The sequence below is a fragment of the Amphibalanus amphitrite genome, unplaced genomic scaffold, assembly GCF_019059575.1.
Source record: "Amphibalanus amphitrite isolate SeventyFive unplaced genomic scaffold, NRLGWU_Aamphi_draft 001277F_arrow, whole genome shotgun sequence".
Lineage (NCBI taxonomy): Eukaryota > Metazoa > Arthropoda > Thecostraca > Balanomorpha > Balanidae > Amphibalanus > Amphibalanus amphitrite.
In genome coordinates, this window is record NW_024882770.1 from 158,392 (window position 1) to 176,649 (window position 18,258).

The 18,258-nt window shown below is 47.9% G+C and overlaps 1 protein-coding gene across 1 annotated transcript; it reads left to right on the forward strand.

Annotated features, from left to right (window-relative positions):
* Positions 1-6,338: 6,338 nt before the first annotated feature.
* Positions 6,339-14,521, forward strand: LOC122371771 (ATP synthase subunit O, mitochondrial-like). Its single transcript, XM_043348443.1, has 3 exons — positions 6,339-6,584; positions 8,623-8,940; positions 14,177-14,521. The coding sequence occupies exons 1-3, from the start codon at positions 6,504-6,506 to the stop codon at positions 14,402-14,404; spliced, it is 627 nt and encodes a 208-aa protein (XP_043204378.1). The 5' UTR covers positions 6,339-6,503; the 3' UTR covers positions 14,405-14,521.
* The last annotated feature ends 3,737 nt before the right edge of the window (positions 14,522-18,258 follow it).

Consider the following 18,258-nt stretch of genomic DNA (forward strand, 5'->3'; position numbering starts at 1 on the left):
AAAGCAGAAGAATCAAGGAAGGAAATAATATGGAAATAATGACTTTATCACGGATAGTTACGAGGTTATGGGTCTCGGAGTAAAAACTGATACAACCCACCCCACTCTCCCCTATGTTCATTTTTAAGAAACAATTTCCAGCTACTTACCGTGCACAATTTGAAATCGATTATTTTTTTTCGGTAAGAAATTCTTGGCCAGACACTAAAGCTGCCAAAACTCACGTGAGAGCTTCGATATTGCACTTTGAGCCAGCGTCCTTTAAAAAAAAGAACTACAATTGTAAAATTTTGACAATAGTTACGGACCTAATGCTAATAACTTGGCTATCTTTGAAGATATTTGGCTAAAACTTGCTAGAGTAGTTCATCATTGTGTATTCTATCACATACCTATATTTTTTTGCGAAAAATCAAAACTTTTTGAAAAAATAAAAAAAGTATATTTTTTGCAAATTGTAAAAACATATTTTTCAAAATTTTGACAATTTTGAAAATTCGAGATAGCAGTTTGAGAGCTACGTGTATTTGTAACCGATGGTTTGTTGTCAATAGTTAAAACACTATTCTTTAGAATTGTGTTTTTCTATTGAAAAACAAATCTGAGTTCCCTGACAATTTGGCAAAAGCTGCCTGAGATCAGTACCTACAACTTGATTCTCTAGAAAACGGCTGCTCCAAAAATTCTGATTTTTTTCAGGATTTCTAGTGGGCCAGGTGATCTACGTTCTGGTATGGGTCTCTCCTCCGCTGACAGTCTGGTGCACGTGCCACGTGACTTTGAAAATTCCCATGTTAAGCCAATGGGAAAAATGAAAAAATGCGTTCCACGGCAGATTGCTCGAAAACGATCCAAACGACCCCCCATTTTCTTCCATGCAGATCAACCACCATTCGGTGCACTACCCATGGGTATGTCGCAAATTGGCCGGAAAAGTCCAGAACCACGTGCCACGTGCCGTTGAAAATGACCCTGCACACCGGAAATTTGGACTTTTGGTCATTTCGGCACACCCGCGACGCAGACTATGGTGTGGGTGACCAAACAATGGGTGTCATCTGGTCGGCAACTGTTTAAAGTGTCGTCCAGTGGGTCAAAGGGGTAGTTCCAAACCTTTGGGATCCACCATTCTGGGGATTCTTTTTGACAATATACTTACGTTTCTTGGCGCAATGTTCATTCCACCCAGCCGGTCGTCAATGCGTTAGGTGACCCAAATGACGATTGACGTGAAGGAAGTTGGGGGCGCGGAACACGCACGTGCCATCCGTTTTTTAATTGGGCGCTTTCATCTAGGATATTTTTGCAGATCACTTTTTGATTTGTGAAAATGACCAATAAGCTGAATCTCTGGAATCCTATCGGTATGCCAGTCGTTGATAAATTATTATCTTGCTGCGGCCGGGCGCTTATTTGCGGTGTTTGCGTTTGGCGGCTGGCGGACGACTTTTAGTCGTTTTTGGTTAGCAGTTAGCGTCGGTGCGATGCGGGCGGTTTTATTTTTTCGGCGTTTCGGCGTCTTTTTTGTGTGGTTTGCGGCAGTCGGGCGATTTTTTTCGACGTTTGCGTTGGCGTTTCGGGCGTGCGTTTTGCACGTTTTGTGGTGTTTACGTTTTGCGGCGGGCGGGCGTTTTGTGTTTTTTTTTGCGGTGTTTATCTTTGGCGGCGGGCGGGCGGGCGGGTGGTTTTATATTTTTTGCGTCGTTTGCGGTGTTAATTTGTTTGCGGTTGGCGGCCGCTTTATCGTTTTTTTTTGCGGTGTTTGCTTATGGCGGCGGGCGGGCGATTTTTAGGCGTTTTCGGTTGGCGATTAGCGGGCGTGCGATGCGGGCGGTTTTATTGTTTTGCGGCGTTTTTGCGTTTTTTTGCGGTTTGCGGCGGGCGGGCGTTTGTTTATTTTTTGCGACGTTTGCGTTGGCATTTCGGGCGTGCGTTTTGCGCGTTTTGTGGTGTTTGCGTTTTGCGGCGGGCGGGCGTTTTTCACAATTCAAAGTCCAAACCTTCGGGCCACAGCGCTCCTCGAAAAGCGCTGCCCTCGAGTAACCGAAGGTTTGTTGTCAATAGTTAAAACACTATTCTTTAGAATTGTGTTTTTCTATTGAAAAACAAATCTGAGTTCCCTGACAATTTGGCAAAAGCTGCCTGAGATCAGTATACAACTTGATACTCTAGAAAACGGCTGCTCCAAAAATTCTGATTTTTTCAGGATTTCTAGTGGGCCAGGTGATCTACGTTCTGGTATGGGTCTCCCCTCCGCGGACCTTCTGGTGCACGTGCCACGTGACTTTGAAAATTCCCGTGTTAAGCCAATGGACAAAATGAAAAAATGCGTTCCACGGCAGATTGCTCGAAAACGATCGAAACGACCCCCCATTTTCTTCCATGCGGATCAACCACCATTCGGTGCACTACCCATGGGTATGTCGCAAAGTGGCCGGAAAAGTCCAGAACCACGTGTCACGTGCCGTTGAAAATGACCCTGCACACCGGAAATTTGGACTTTGTGTCATTTCGGCGCACCCATGATGCATACTATGGCGTGAATGACCAAACAATGGGTGTCATCCGGTCGGCAACTGTTTTAGGTGTCGTCCAGTGGGTAAAAGTGGTAGTTTCAAACTTTTGGGATCTACCATTCTGGGGATTCTTTTTGACAATATGCTTATGTTTCTTGGCGCAATGTTCATTCCACCCAGCCGGTCGTCAATGCGTTAGGTGACCCAAATGACGATTGACCTGAAGGAAGTTGGGGGCGAGGAACACGCACGTGCCATCCGTTTTTTAATTGGGCGCTTTCATCTAGGAGATATTTGCAGATATCTTTTTGATTTGTGAAAATGGCCAAAAAGCTGAATCTCTGGAATCCTAGCGGTATGCCAGTCGTTGGTAAATTATTATCTTGCTGCGGCCGGGCGCTTATTTGCGGTGTTTGCGTTTGGCGACTGGCGAGCGATTTTTAGTCGTTTTCGGTTAGCAATTAGCGTCGGTGCGGTGCGGGCGGTTTTATTTTTTTTCGGCGTTTTTGCGTTTTTTTTTGTGGTTTGCGGCGGTCGGGCGATTTTTTTCGACGTTTGCGTTGGCGTTTCGGGCGTGCGTTTTGCACGTTTTGCGGCGGGCGGGGGCGTTTTGTGTTTTTTGCGGTGTTATTCTTTGGCGGCGGGCGGGCGGGCGATGCGGGCGGTTTTCTTTGTTTGCGTCGTTAGCGGTGTTAAATTTGTTTGCGGTTGGCGGCCGCTTTTTCGTTTTTTTTTGCGGTGTTTGCTTTTCGCGGCGGGCGGGCGATTTTTAGGCGTTTTCGGTTGGCGGTTAGCGGGCGCGCGATGCGGGCGGTTTTATTGTTTTGCGGCGTTTGCGGCGTTTAATTTGTTTACGGTTGGCGGCCGCTTTTTCGTTTTTTGCGGTGTTTGCTTTTGGCGGCGGACGGGCAATTTTTAGGCGTTTTCGGTTGGCGGTTAGCGGGCGTGCGATGCGGGCGGTTTTATTGTTTTGCGGCGTTTTTGCGTTTTTTTTTAGTTGCGGTTTGCGGAGGGCGGGCGTTTGTTTATTTTTTGCGACGTTTGCGTTGGCGTTTCGGGCGTCGTTTTGCGCGTTTTGCGGTGTTTGCGTTTTGCGGCGGGCGGGCGTTTTTCACAATTCAAAGTCCAAACCTTCGGACCACAGCGCTCCTCGAAAAGCGCTGCCCTCGATAGCCCACTGATGCAAATAAATTGGATTTGGCTTTAAAACTAAGCTCTTGAGAGCGTTTGCCGTAACTCAATATTTTGCATCAAAATCGGCCGACATGACGTCACTCTGACGTCATTTCCGGCCAAGCGATGCTAGCTAGAAAGTTGAAATTTTAACACAAGTTGTCAAATTGATGCCGCTGAGAGTACCGCAAGTTTCGTGTTGATCTGTCAAACGGTTTAGAAGATATTCATATTTCTGTAAGGTTTTTCGCAAATACCGTAAAAACGGAAAAAACCAAATTTGGCATACCCTCTGGGGCAGCGTTTTGGCACCTTCCCTGAAAATTTCAGGTCTCTGCCGTTTCAGGTCAGGTCACCAGGTCAGAAAAACCGGTACAAGGTCATGGTCAAATGTCAATTTTCTTTATGCACCTGTCCAACTCACAGTTTTAAACTGATTTCCTTCAAACTTTCAGGATGTCTTAAGTTCACCGAGTTGTATAACATGTAGGTCGTTTTTTTCATGTCGCTGACCTGAGGTCAGTTAGAGCCGAGGTCATTACGTCGTAATGTTAAGCCTATAAGAAAATATTCAATTCGGAAAATACTGGCGATATCCGCTTCTTTTATCACTTTGGTGCTTTGAAACAACAGTACTTAACATTATGTCACTTGGTGCTTCTTTGTTGGGAGTACTTGTCCATGGGTCAGGTCAAATGAGGTCAACTGAGGTCAAATGACGTTTGTGCCAATAGCTTGTCACACAATAAAGATAAAGCTTTCAAAATGGCATCATTTTGTTCCTCTTGAACAGCCGAGTCGAATGATATGCAACCTTAAGCATTTCGACCATTCTTAAGACTTAAGATGTACTTAAGATGTGCTTAACTTTTAAGTACACTTAACCCACGCCCTGGTGGGGTCTGTTTATAACGCGACCTGGTGGGGGGCTATTTTTTGCCCCCCCCTCGTATCTCCGAAACTACTGGACGGATCCGCAAAATTCAAACGGCGTTCGAAAGGCCTGTCAAATTTGTCTAAGGAAACCAAATTTCATTGACCTCGGGGTCACCGATGACGTCACAGGTCAGGTCAAAGATGAAAGGTTTCACCGTTCACGGGTCTTCTAAGGAATGCGCTATAACACCGAAAAAAACGCATTTTGTCAAGAATCAGCGGTATTGCGTCAGTTGCCTAGTAGATATGTTGCTATTAGAGGTCACTGGCAATACCAGGTCAGGTCACAGGTCAGGTCACCAAGGGTCACAGGTCAGGTCATATGAGCCCAACTTTACTAAGGTTGTGTGATACATGTTTTATGGCCAATTTTTCATTTCCAACTCAATGGTGTTGGTTATAAGACTATCAGGTACGGCTTAGGTCACTTTCTGGTGAAGTTCAGGTCAAGGTCTGGTCAAGGTCAGGCCAAAAAAGTTCAAATTTTAAAGTTGATAGTTTTGCATAAAATGAGTATTGATTCGATGCAGCTCGTCACGGGGAGTCTAATAGTGGTCTTTGTTTTGCGCTACGGGGTCTAGAATTGCTACAAATTGAGTTTGAAAATTTGACGTCATCAATGTTGAACAGTTTTTTCGCTATAACTTCGCCAAAAAAAGAGGTATCAATCTCAAATTTGGTATGTGGATGGAAGGCGGTAAGGACTATCACATATATTCCGGTTTTTGCGAAATTAAAAAAAATTGGATTTTTCGATTATTATATCCAAAAAATATATTTTTTGATTTTTGGGGGTCAATATCCAAAAATTTCAAACATCCGAGATAGCAGTTTTGTAGCCCTGTCCAATCTACAGCTTTTATGTCTTATCATTTTTCTGTATTTGCAAAGCTATAGGCCTGACAGCTCTTCCCGCGAAACCCTTTTTTGGATCGAAAACGGCAGAACATGACGTCACTCTGACGTCATTTCCGGCCAACCTATCATAGCCTTTGGAAAATTTTTGGTCATAATGTGTAAAATTGATGTCCGGGAGGGTACTGAAAGTTTGGTGACGATCGGCGCAGCGGTTCTGGAGATATATCGAAAAGTCTGGAGGGGGGGGGGGGCAAAAATAGCCCCCCCACCAGGTCGCGGGTTAAGCAAGCAAACAAGCATATCATTCGACGCGCCTTGACGTGCTGAGTTCACTGGTGCTTTTCTTTTTGCCCTATCTTAATTAGATCAAAAGTTAAAAGCGAAAAACGTTTGGACTGTTTTAGCAAAAAATTTACACTTATACCCCCAAAAACCCCCTAAATATTGACCTAGAGCAACCAAATTTGTACAGGGGCGAGAACTACTATAGACCCATCTACCCTGTAAATTTGGTGTTTCTAAGTGCCATAGGAGCCAATCGCCAGGGGGGGTCCGTACCAACCCCCCCCCCCTCGTTGTCCGTGCTATGGAAAAGGCCCTCGCCTGGCGTCTGGCGAGGGATAAACTCACAAATGTATGTTCTTTCGTATAATGAAAAAAAGAAGAAAATCAGCCGGTAACTTTTTGAGTTATCGGCATGTAAACGCTAAAAAAGTCGCTCATATGGCAGATCAAAAGTCGCTCAGAAGTTCTTATTGCCACAGTAGCGATTTTAACTTTCCTTCGTGCCGAATCTCAATCCCAAAATACCTTCAAAAAAGAAAAGTGGCATCGCAAATTTGGTAGCTTTGCGCTTCTGCCTCCGCGGCGTACATTTTCTTCTTTTCTTTTTCTCCTTGAGTGGTTCTTTTGCTTAGCATCGTTCTTCAATCGCGCGACTTACTGATTTTGACACTTTTCTTGAATTTTATATCATTTCGGTGTCGTGTGTGGTAAGGCAACACACAAATACTCTAAGTCATGGCCTCCACCAGCCTCATGTTCGCTCGAAGGCTGAGCACGTCGTCCGTCACTCGAGAAATGATCAAGGCTCCAATTCAGGTAAACTATCGGTTTGGTCAGGTTAAATTGTTTTTATCTTCACTGTACTTTATCGACACATTTACCGTAATCTCTCCGAAGGCATTGTGCCAGGAGCAATTTGATGTTACTTTCCATATCAGTTGCGGAAACTGTGGTACATTCCAATTCTTCTATTTGTAGAAGTCTTCCTCTATTTGAAGACTTCCATAAATGGACATGCAACTCCAAAAATGGACATGCTGGTGATGCAAGCATGCAAGCATACCCAACTATAGAAAATGTTGACCATGTTTTGATGGCAATCAATTTGTGCAGAAAATGACAAAAATGTGACACCCCTGGTCACATTCACACAGTGTCCCAAAATTTGTCAATTTGGATGGGAAACGACATCCAAATGAAAATCAATTTCCACATTTACCTCCAGTTTTCAAGCCCAATTTCCACTCCCAATTCCACTGAGGAAGAGCCGTCGCGTAAATGGTTGTTTTGCATCTGTCACAATTGTAGATTAATAATTTTCATCATTTTCCCACTCTTTTTGGGCCTTACCTGACCAACGATTTTTCACTCTCATCATTTCTTTGGTCAGAAATTTTCTCCTCTGACACCCAAGCAAAAATATAATTTTGGGAGACTGCATTCATATCGGCATAGCGAAGTGTCTAGATTTTAGCATGGATGTCTAGCTCCTAGTGTGGTTATATTTTATATCATTTTTGAAGTAAGGGTATGGGACCCATTTGGCATGTGCGGCGCATGTGCAGGGTGCCACTTCCAGATCTCGAGAACGGCTGGGCCGATTGTGCTCAAATTTGGTTCATCGCTAGAGACGGTTAGTAGGGTGCCGTGCGCAAGTCAGTTGGAGGTACCCCCTCGTAATTTCGCACGTGTGAGGCCCACCCTCTCGCTCGCTCCGTTAGTCGTCAAAAGGCATTATACTGGTAGGTACCTACTAATAAGCTTCATAAAACCACGATTTAACTGCCAGTGGGTTTTGTGTCTGAAAATATCAAGGAAGGTTTCAATCTTATTTTAACAGAAAGAAATTATATGGTTTAACGTTCATGTGAACTGAATTAGTTATTGATTCATAGAAATCGTATGGTGCTGTTTAAGCATTTTGATTAACACTCCATCAAACTTCTCCTGCTGCCCGAAATTACCTGACCTGACTGTACTGAGGCCTAGACAACGACGACCATCTGCTCAACTCGCACAACAATCCTGCTTGCTGTGGGCTTTTGCTCTGCTAATCCGTTTAACTGTTGCGTGGTTATGCTATTGAATTCGATTTTCCTAACTAAAACCGTAGCCCGACCTGTGAGCCATTGACTGGGCGCTGCTGTTCGCATTGGACGTGAACCCTCGCCAGACCAGGGTCTTTTTCATAACACGGACGGCCAGGGGAGGTTGATACGACCCCCCCCCCCCCCCCCGGTCTGTCTGTGGTGATTGGTTCCTATGGCATTTAGAAAGACTAAGTTCACATGGTAGGTGGACAGAGGAGGATGGAAATTTCGCCTCTTTGCGAATTTGGTGACTCTAGGTTAACATTTTTTTATACATAAATATGTAAAGGAAAAATTGCCTATAACCAGTCAGTTTCTGGCTTATACATAGAACTCAGCACGTCAATGCGCATCAAATGATATGCTGCTTAATTATTTTAACGGGATTATCAGGTTTTTGAACTTTCGAAGGGATCAGTTTATTTTGGTCAATCCGCAAGCAGCTGCCTCTGATATGTCGGCTCCGGGCCTGACCAGCGGCATCTGATATATAAGCTTCTTAGAAGCGTTACAGGCCGAGCCAGGTTTTCCCTCGGCTTCCACCTTCCTGGCGACAATTCTCCCGCTAGATGGAGGTCAGAACCTGCCGAAAATTGCTGAGACTTCAGTATATTCTGTATGATCTCATCCAGACTTGTGCCGTGACTAAAAATCAAGACCAGGATCCTCAAGGCCCCACGGCAAATTCAATTTTTAGAATCCAACTCATCCAGGGTGCTATGGGAGTGTCATAGGGTGACGCCGTGTGTTGTCCGTGTGCACAGGTGTTTGGCGTCGAGGGCCGCTATGCGTCTGCGCTCTACTCGGCCGCCTCAAAGAACAAGCAACTGGAAAAGGTGGAGAAGGACCTGATCGAGGTACAGGCCCTGCTGAAGAGCGACGTGCCGTTCCGCGAGTTCGTGCTGAACCCGACGCTGAAGAAGGAGGCCAAGCGGCAGGCGATGGAGGTGGTGGCCTCCAAGAAGAAGACGACGGACGCCACCAAGAACCTGCTGGTGCTGATGGCCGAGAACGGCCGGCTGACCCACCTGGACGCCGTGGCCGCTTCCTTCCGCACCCTGATGGCCGCGCACCGCGGCGAGGTCAGTGGTACCCTCGGGACGCCGGGACGGTGGTACAGGGGACGCCGAGACGGTAGTACAGGGGAGACCGGGACGGTAGTACCCGGGGAGACCGGGACGGTAGTACAGGGGAGACCGGCACGGTGGTACAGGGTAGACCGGGACAGGGGAGACCGTGACGGTAGTATCCGGGGAGACCGGGACGGTAGTACAGGGGAGACTGGGACGGTGGTACAGGGGAGACCCGCATTAACCCGTTATCCCGGATTTGACTGGGAGAGACGGACGTGGGGGCTGGTCTTCGGTGCCCCTTCTCGTTTTCCTGCGCTACAATTAACAAACCCATCGGCACAAAGCTGTCCACTTCAAAGGCACCAGGAAACATCATATTCACAATAAAAATAAATAGTTACCTTTTGTGCGTGCAGCGAGTGGGAGAAATATAATTGGTGGCATTCGGTGCCTGCCTGTTTGTACCCTTAAACACCAACCCCCACACGTCGCCCGCTACTATCATCGGTGAGCCACCTACTCAGCCTCATGCAAGGGACATGCGTTGGCCCTCATCTCTTCCGAATTTATAAAGCGTAATGATTCATAGCATGAGGATTGTAGTAGACATAATGTGACAATCATTATTATGAATCATACAAATGCCTTTTAGGCTCAAAGCTTGATGTTACTAGCTTAATTGTAAATAACTGCAGGCATTTTCGAATTTTGGTTGTACGTGCTGCGTGCACACACTTATTGAAGGCCTCGACAAAATCGATGCCGCTCCAATGCTCGTTTTCGCATCATTTTATTGGTTTCTCTTTGCGGTGTTGGACATCGCCTTAGTACACCTTTTTGCGTTGTCCGCTGGCCAATAGTCAAAACCCATTCGCCCGATCTGCGTATAGGTGGCGACAGTGAGAGGCATTCCGGCAAAACGTTCAGCACACGGGCAAAACGGACCGCTGATCCCACTCCACAGTTCGTCAGTCGGTATAACCTTCGCTATTCGACATAACTGATTGAACTCCGGCAAAACCTTTGACCATGGATGACCTTCATCCATGCTTTGACGATTTGGATAAATGCTTCGTCACTTGTTAACATCCCTTCGTCGTTCACCAAAACATCCCCATGTTAATTTCGGCATTCCTCACAACATTTCGTCAACAGTGAAAACAGATCCGCTGATGTACGGAGAAGGATAAATATGACCGCGTTTCTACAGTGCAGTGCGAAGCATATGTGGCGAAACTCTGGTTATTTATCCATCTAAAAAATAAATCGGTATCTGTTCATGAGCGCCAACAGACGTAACTGACATGTTATCGGTTGATTGAACAATGAACAGGCAACAGAGCGTTTGATAGGTCAACCCCACCTCAAACGCCAGGACACAAAGGTATCTGGCCGGCCGGGCCCGGTTCGCCAACTGTCAACCATTCGCCCGTGAGTCCGACCGGCCGCCGGAGGCGTTGTTTCATGACAGCGCTCGGGCGGTGACGCGATTATGACGGACGGCCGGCTTCGTGGTTTGTACCGAAGCGGTTAGGAGTCCGACGATTTGCCGTCTGTATACCTACTCGGATTAGCGCCGGTAGTCTCCTCTTCTCTGTCGCATGCCACCCGTTTCGGAATCTCATGGTTAATTACGAGCGAGCGAGCGCAGCGAGCGAAGCGAGTCTTTTCAATATAACGGAAAAATCTCAGTATGAGCGGCCCGGCCCGGCCCGGCCCGGCCCGGCCTGTAACGCTTTTGAGAGGCTTATATCTCAGCAACCGCTGGACCGATTGGCCTGCGGTCTTTTTTGCTGGGTAGCCCCATCCCTTCTACCCCGTAATTGACTACTTTTGATACATCTCAGTGACCGTCGTGGCACGTGCCACGTGAAAAGTCAAGGGTGTTCAAGCAGTTTTGAAAAAGTAATGATTTTGAGAGGCCCATATCTCCGCAGCGGCTTGAGCGATTGTCTTGCGGTCATTTTTATAGGGTAGCTGCATCCCTTCCACCAAAGGTCGGATACTCTTGATCTATGTGAGTGACCCCCACTGCACGTGCAAAATACAACAATAAGAGGTGCCAAATTTGTTCCCATTTCAGTAACTCGGTAATTACTGGGGCGATTTCGCTGAAACTTGGCATACATGTAGGCACCCACCAGGCAATGCATTCCCATGTGTTGCGGTTAGGGTGCTACTGCACGTGCGCACGTGCAGGGGGCGTTTCCAGATCTCGAGAACGGCTGGGCGGATTGCGCTCAAATTTGGTACACGGTTGGGGACCGGTTAGTAGAGTGCCGTGCAAAAGTCATTTTGGACCCCGTTTGCACGTGCGCACGTGCAGAATGCCGCTTCCAGATCTCAGGAACGGCTGGGCCGATTGTGTTCAAATTTGGCACACCGCTAGCGACCGGTTAGAAGGGTGCTTTGCACAAGCCCGTTGGAAGTACCCTCTCGCCCTTCTGCACGTGCAGGGCTCACTATCTCGCTCGCTCGTTCTTCGCCCAAAAGGCGTTTTACTGGTTGATTAATTGGCTAGAGGCCATTAATGCAAGTTGCAATGGAACACTTGACAAACCGCGTACATGAATATCTGATTAACAAATAACAACCAGTAAAACGCCTTTTGGGCGAAGAACGAGCGAGCGAGATGGTGAGCCCTGCACGTGCGAAAGGGCGAGAGGGTACTTCCAACGGGCTTGTGCAAAGTGCACCCTTCTAACCGGTCGCTAGCGGTGTACTAAATTTGAACGCAATCGGCCCAGCCGTTCCTGAGATCTGGAAGCGGCATTCTGCACGTGGGCATTCTGCACGTGCGCACGTGCAAACGGGGTCCAAACTGACTTTTGTACGGCACCCTACAAACTGGTCCCCATGGGCGCAAAATGACCTTTGCAGTCGACGCGCCCTAAAGCCCCAATAAACAAACAAATAACTGGTCCCCAACCGTGTACCAAATTTGAGCGCAATCGGCCCAGCCGTTCTCGAGATCTGGAAGTGCCCCCTACACGTGCGCACGTGCAGTAGCACCTTAACTGCAACACATGGGAATGCATTGCCTGGTGGGTGCCTACCTGTATGCCAAGTTTCAGCGAAATCGCCCCAGTAATTACCGAGTTATTAAAATGGGAACAAATTTGGCACCTCTTCTTTTTGCATTTTGCACGTGCAATGGGGGTCACTCGCATAGATAAGAGTATCCGACCTTTGGTAGAAGGGATGCAGCTACCCTACAAAATTACCGCAAGACAATCGCCCAAGCGGCTGCTGAGATATGAGCCTCTCAAAATCACTACTTTTGCAAAACAGCTTGAACACCCTTGACTTTTCACGTGGCACGTGCCACGACGGTCACTGAGATGTATCAAAAGTAGTCAATTACGGGGTAGAAGGGATGGTGCTACCCAGCAAAAAAGACCGCAGGCCAATCGGTCTAGCGGTTGCTGAGATATAAGCCTCTCAAAAGCGTTACAGGCCGGGCTCATACTGAGATTTTTCCGTTATATTGACCAGTAAAACGCCTTTTGGGCGAAGAACGAGCGAGCGAGATAGTGAGCCCTGCACGTGCGGAAGGGCGAGAGGGTACTTCCAACGGGCTTGCGCAAAGCACCCTTCTAAACGGTCGCTAGCGGTGTACCAAATTTGAACGCAGTCGGCCCAGCCGTTCCTGAGATCTGGAAGCGGCATTCTGCACGTGCGCACGTGCAAACGGGGTCCAAACTGACTTTTGCACGGCACCCTACTAACTGGTCCCCAACCGTGTACCAAATTTGAGCGCAATCGGCCCAGCCGTTCTCGAGATCTGGAAGCGCCCCCTGCACGTGCGCACGTGCAGTAGCACCTTAACTGCAACACATGGGAATGCATTGTCTGGTGGGTGCCTACCTGTTTGCCAAGTTTCAGCGAAATCGCCCCAGTAATTACCGAGTTATTAAAATGGGAACAAATTTGACACCTCTTATTGTTGTATTTTGCACGTGCACTGGGGGTGACACACATGCATCGGGGGTATCCTATTTTTGGTAGAAGGGATGCTGCTACCCTACAAAAATTACCGCAAGCCAATCGCCCAAGCGGCTGCTGAGATATGAGCCTCTAAAAATCACTACTTTTGCAAAACAGCTTGAACACCCTTGACTTTTCACGTGGCACGTGCCACGACGGTCACTGAGATGTATCAACAGTAGTCAATTACGGGGTAGAAGGGATGGGGCTACCCAATAAAAAAGACCGCAGGCCAATCGGTCCGGTGGTTGCTGAGATATAAGCCTCTCAAAAGCGTTACAGGCCGGGCCGGGCCGGGCCGGGCCGGGCCGCTCATACCAAGATTACTTTACTACTCATACTGGCTCATACTGAGATTTTTCCGTTATATTGAAAAGACTCGCTTCGCTCGCTGCGCTGGCTCGCTCGTAATAAACATTCAACATGACTAGATAACCACAGCTATAGGACATTTCGATCATTGCCGAAAGTTTTAAATCAACAGTCATTGTTTACGCACAGTACCGATGAATTTTGCACATCGAGTAATCATTTTGTGAAATGTCAAAACATTATCATAATCTGGTATGACGTTTTGCCTGTGACGAACATTGTGCTCAATGACAAAAGAGTTGTGCACAATGGTTAAATGGAGCCCAGCCTGTTTCGCTGACCATCAGTGATGCACCTCGCCGATGGGTTATGCTGAATGACGCTTGTTCAAACTGATGCCGAAACGGTTATGACGATTGGCCATCGAACAACGCAAAAAGGTGTAACACCGTAAAACGAAACGACAGTTACTTTGATCGCCTTGCTCAAGGCTTCAGATTAGTAATGCCGCCCGCGTTTTGTATGAGCTCATGTAGGGCTGGCCATCACTGCAGGAAATGACGTGAGGCGACACGTAGTGCCCATTGTTCTCCGCATGACACTTTTACCGAGATGATGGATGATCAATTTTCCTCGGAAATAACCAGCCCCAGACGTTCATTGATGATTTTCCTTCAAAAGTTACCTACTCACGGTCGTTAAGTGTGTGATGTTGCGCTTATATCAGCCTTCGGGCGAACGGACTGGGAAACGGACTGGGAAAGATGTGCAATGTGTATTGCATCCTGGCAGTTGAGAGTCTCAACAGAGAGTCCGACCCCCCCCCCCGACCCCGCCGACGGGGGGTCGGGGGGTAGCGACCCCCCACTCGTCAGAACCGGGGGGGGTCGACCCCCCCACTTTTGGCGATGCTGAGTGGTGTGACGCCCGCGCCGCTCCCCCGCAGGTGGTGTGCGAGGTGACCACGGCCAAGGAGCTGGACGCCGCCGGCAAGAAGGAGCTCGAGGCCGCGCTCCAGGCCTTCCTGAAGAAGGGCGAGGTGCTCAAGTACTCGACCAAGGTGGACCCGGCCCTCATCGGTGGCATGGTGGTCACCATCGGCGACAAGTACGTCGACATGTCGATCGCCTCCAAAATCAAGAAGTACACGGCGGCCATTTCGTCGGCCGTGTAGCGGCCGGGACGGCGGGCTGCGCGCCCATAGACGGCAGGCGTGTGAGTGTTTACCGTGCAATGTGACCTGTTGTGCGCCCGTGCCGCACGCAGCCTCAATACAGCTGGGGGCCGGGCACTCGGCGTGTTGGCGGCGGCTGGACGACGGGGACCTCTCACCGTCACCGGTCATCCGCGTCTGAGCGGACAGACGCGGCCCCCACTGGAGGGGTGTTCGCGGCGCTCGGCGTTGGGTTGTCCCACACGGAGCTGAGCGGGCTGGGGACGCGGAGCTGAGCGGGCTGGGGACGCGGAGTGCTGGCGGTATTGTATCGGGGCGGCCGCAGCTGGTGTGCCATTGCTGTGCCGCGGCGCGGACATCTCGGTGGTGCGACCGCAGCCCGGGCACGGCAAAAACCTTACAGCTACACACCACCGTATCGGTCACAGCAGATAGGTACAGATATGTATTCATCAAGGGTCCACAGCAAAAGGTGGCTTTTCACCTGATACGTAAAGCAGAGAAAACCGATAAAACATGGGGTAAGTGGACATGACATCATCATAGCACACACAAATCACGCACACGACATTCACACCAATACCATCTCAGTGACGTCTGGTAAGAATAGCGTTTTTTGCTTCTCGACGGAACGATGGCAAATACGGATCCAAGTTAATGTCGTTCAACATCGATACCCCCCTGATACACAGTCGGCGCCTCCCCGTCTCGGTTCGGGGTCGTGGTTGTGTCAATCTGCCGGCGTGCCTTGTGTTGTGGTCCTGGTCATGTAGGTCGCGGGCTAATGGAACGATGGTATGGCTGATATATTCAGGAATTCTCGTGGTGATAGCTCGCTGGACTGCGCAGATGGTGTGGTACTCGGCTAACTCATCAGCTTGCAGCCAGCCGAGCCGCTCGATGACATCGGAGATGTGGTCAACTGGTCACTGCGTCTGCGACCGCTGACGACCCGCCCACAAAAGTTGATGATCTTCTGTACGCGAGTCATCTGTGTCACACCACGCGTCCCGTACACACTCATGTAGTACCGCACGATGGAAAGAACCAGGGCCTGCACTACAAACCTCAGTGTGCTGGATGGCATCACGTGACGTGCGTGGGTGAAGGCGATGAGTATGCCGGCACAGCAACCAGACTGGACAGTCGCCAACTACACATGTCACCCTCACCCCTGACTCTCTGTGGGAGTGTCATTTAGCTACGCTTTCCACCATCTTTATTTGGGACTTTGTTATTTTCTTTTTAATTTAATTAATTCTGCCTTTGTCTGAACTTCAATGACTTGCGTCGACAAAGCTTACGACGCGTCAAATTTGCAGGCATTCAGTTGTGGGCACGAGTCATCGGAGGTCTTCTCACTAGGTGGAATGAGGAAACCTGGTGCCCCCCCCCCCCCCTCCCAAGTTATTTTATCCTGCATACAGTCTAGTCCACATTTATTTATAAAAACGACGGAACACATTACACGTATATGAGTAAATAGAGACTTTGTGCTATGAGAATTCAGATCAAAGTTCATGCGCAGCCCTCGTCTCACCAGATGGCAGGTAGTTTTAAGCTTCATTTCGACAGGACCGAGAACAGCTCGATAGCTTTGTCATAGTTATCCAGGAATCGTGATTCGACAAAGAAGTGCTGCGATGCGCCACTCCAAAGAGCTTATTACACTCGTAGGCTTCACTTTCCGCCTAGTGTGGCGACGAAATACAAAATGTGTAATTCCTGCCAAATACGTCACTGCCATGTTGAGCGAGTTTGTCAAAAACTTTGCTAGCCGATAGTGTGGAGCGCAGAGCGTCTTTGTATCATAATTTATGATTGGCTCATTAAGGTGGCCGTCCACTGGTTAGGCGAGTATTCATCGCGCAATCGTAGAGCGCCTAGCACGCGCTGAAAAAGGTCTAGTATTTCAACTCGTCAGCGCGTAATTCGGCGCCGAGCAGCCGACGAATTCTGACTGCACTTCGTCGTGCGTTACCGCAGTCGACGCGCAGCCCATAGATTCAGCGCGCCTCACCAGTGGACGGCCACCTTAAAGGAAATGGTTTACTTTTAACGTGGGGTTTGGAACTGGCATAGCAGTTTTGTAGGCTGTAGCTTGGGCTGAGACTAGCACAAATCAGAAGCTTTTACGGCCCAACGATCACACTACACGAAGATATTCCATTTCTCGTTCCGACTTCCGAAAACAGTGCCTTGCAGAGGAATGCGTGCCATGCTGAGAAATGCAGCCACGTCATGTCATCGTCAGCCAATCAGCATGCTGTTTACAGCCAATGGGTTTGTACTACGCAACATGATTGGCAGGCATCGGTAGGATTGTGATTGCAGGATTGCAAAATCCTGATTGCATTCCTTTTTGGTGGATTGCACCGGGATTTGAAATCCATTCCAAAAAAAGGATTTGATTGCGGATTGGATTGCATCATACTTCCAATTTTTGCAATCCAATCCGGATTGTGTTTGATTAGTGCTTTGAAATGATTAGCTGCGATTGAAAATTATGAGATAGGCTTCATCGGCTTAATGTAGGGTAAGGTGCGTAATTAGCGACCCTTTCCGATTTGCGACCTACCTCCCTACAGAAAAACTGGCAGGAGAAAACGGGGTAAAAACATCGTCAAAAGGTCAGCCATACTTTGGTTATCAAGTTAAATTATTTTTCGGTCGTCGATGTTTCTGGTGGGACGTTTCAGGTGAGTTTAAATAAAAATGACGAGTTTCTTATCCAAAACGTGTGTGTTTGGGTCCTCTCTGATGAAAAGCGATGCACATTAGGATGATGCACCTTTTTTATTCTGAATCGACATTCCTTTTCTAATTGATTGCCGTTTTCCCATAGTGAATCGCTCAACTGTGCACAGCATGGCGGTTAAAAATGTGTCGCAACTCATATTTCCTATTTGCGCCTGACATGGTCGCAAATAGCTCAAGAAGGGAGAGAAAGGGGAAAAGAGAGAAATGAAAATGAAGTGTTGCTGAAGCTTGCAATGTGTGGCAGGGGATGTCAAATGTCGTCACCGACCGCAGGGGTGCCGAATTCAGCGCGGACCTCGAATATCATACAAGATAGCCCGCAAAATTTGGGTTTCCGCCTTCTTTTCGCCTTCGGTGCATCACGTGATCAGTTTTTACTTACGTAAATGTGTTGGATAAACGTTCCTGTTCGAGTGATTGAGTGCTTTGCGTATAGGTTACCTTTTTGAGATCATATTTCATCTTTTCAGGCGTCGCATTTTTTGCCATTTTTAATATGGGGAAACCCATAGACTTATTAGCGACCCTCCCCGGTCGCTAATTGGGAAGAGTTCCCTATTAGCGTTTTTTGCAATGGTTTGCCAAAATGCTCACTACAAATAAGTTAGTGAATATTGGGGCAGAAAATGACTATATTTTAATAGAAAAATGAACGATCTCTCCGAAAATCAAGCCAGTAACACAGTTGCACCCACAGATCGTGAGCAATGACGGTTCAAATTAAGGGAGTCGCTAATTAGGCACCTTACCCTACTTTGCTATCAAGGGCTTTACATCGAAACTTGAAATAATTTAAACGCTTTTAATTTAAACGCGCAAAATAATATACGCTGATGAACTACATAGGAAGGGCAAAATTACGTATTTGAGGGCGAGTTTTAAAAATAAAAAACGCTGGTTGGGTACAGGTTTAAATGTGGGGGTGTTTGAGGCAAATAATATTTCCCATAAAATACCTGTGCCTTAGATAGGAATTACTCGCAAGACTAGGTGCTAGAAATGGGTGATTTTGGGATGGAGGCACGGCCCTATGCCCCCCTCCCTCCCCCAGATTCACTAGTGCACATAATACCTAATACAACAGGATTGCAAAA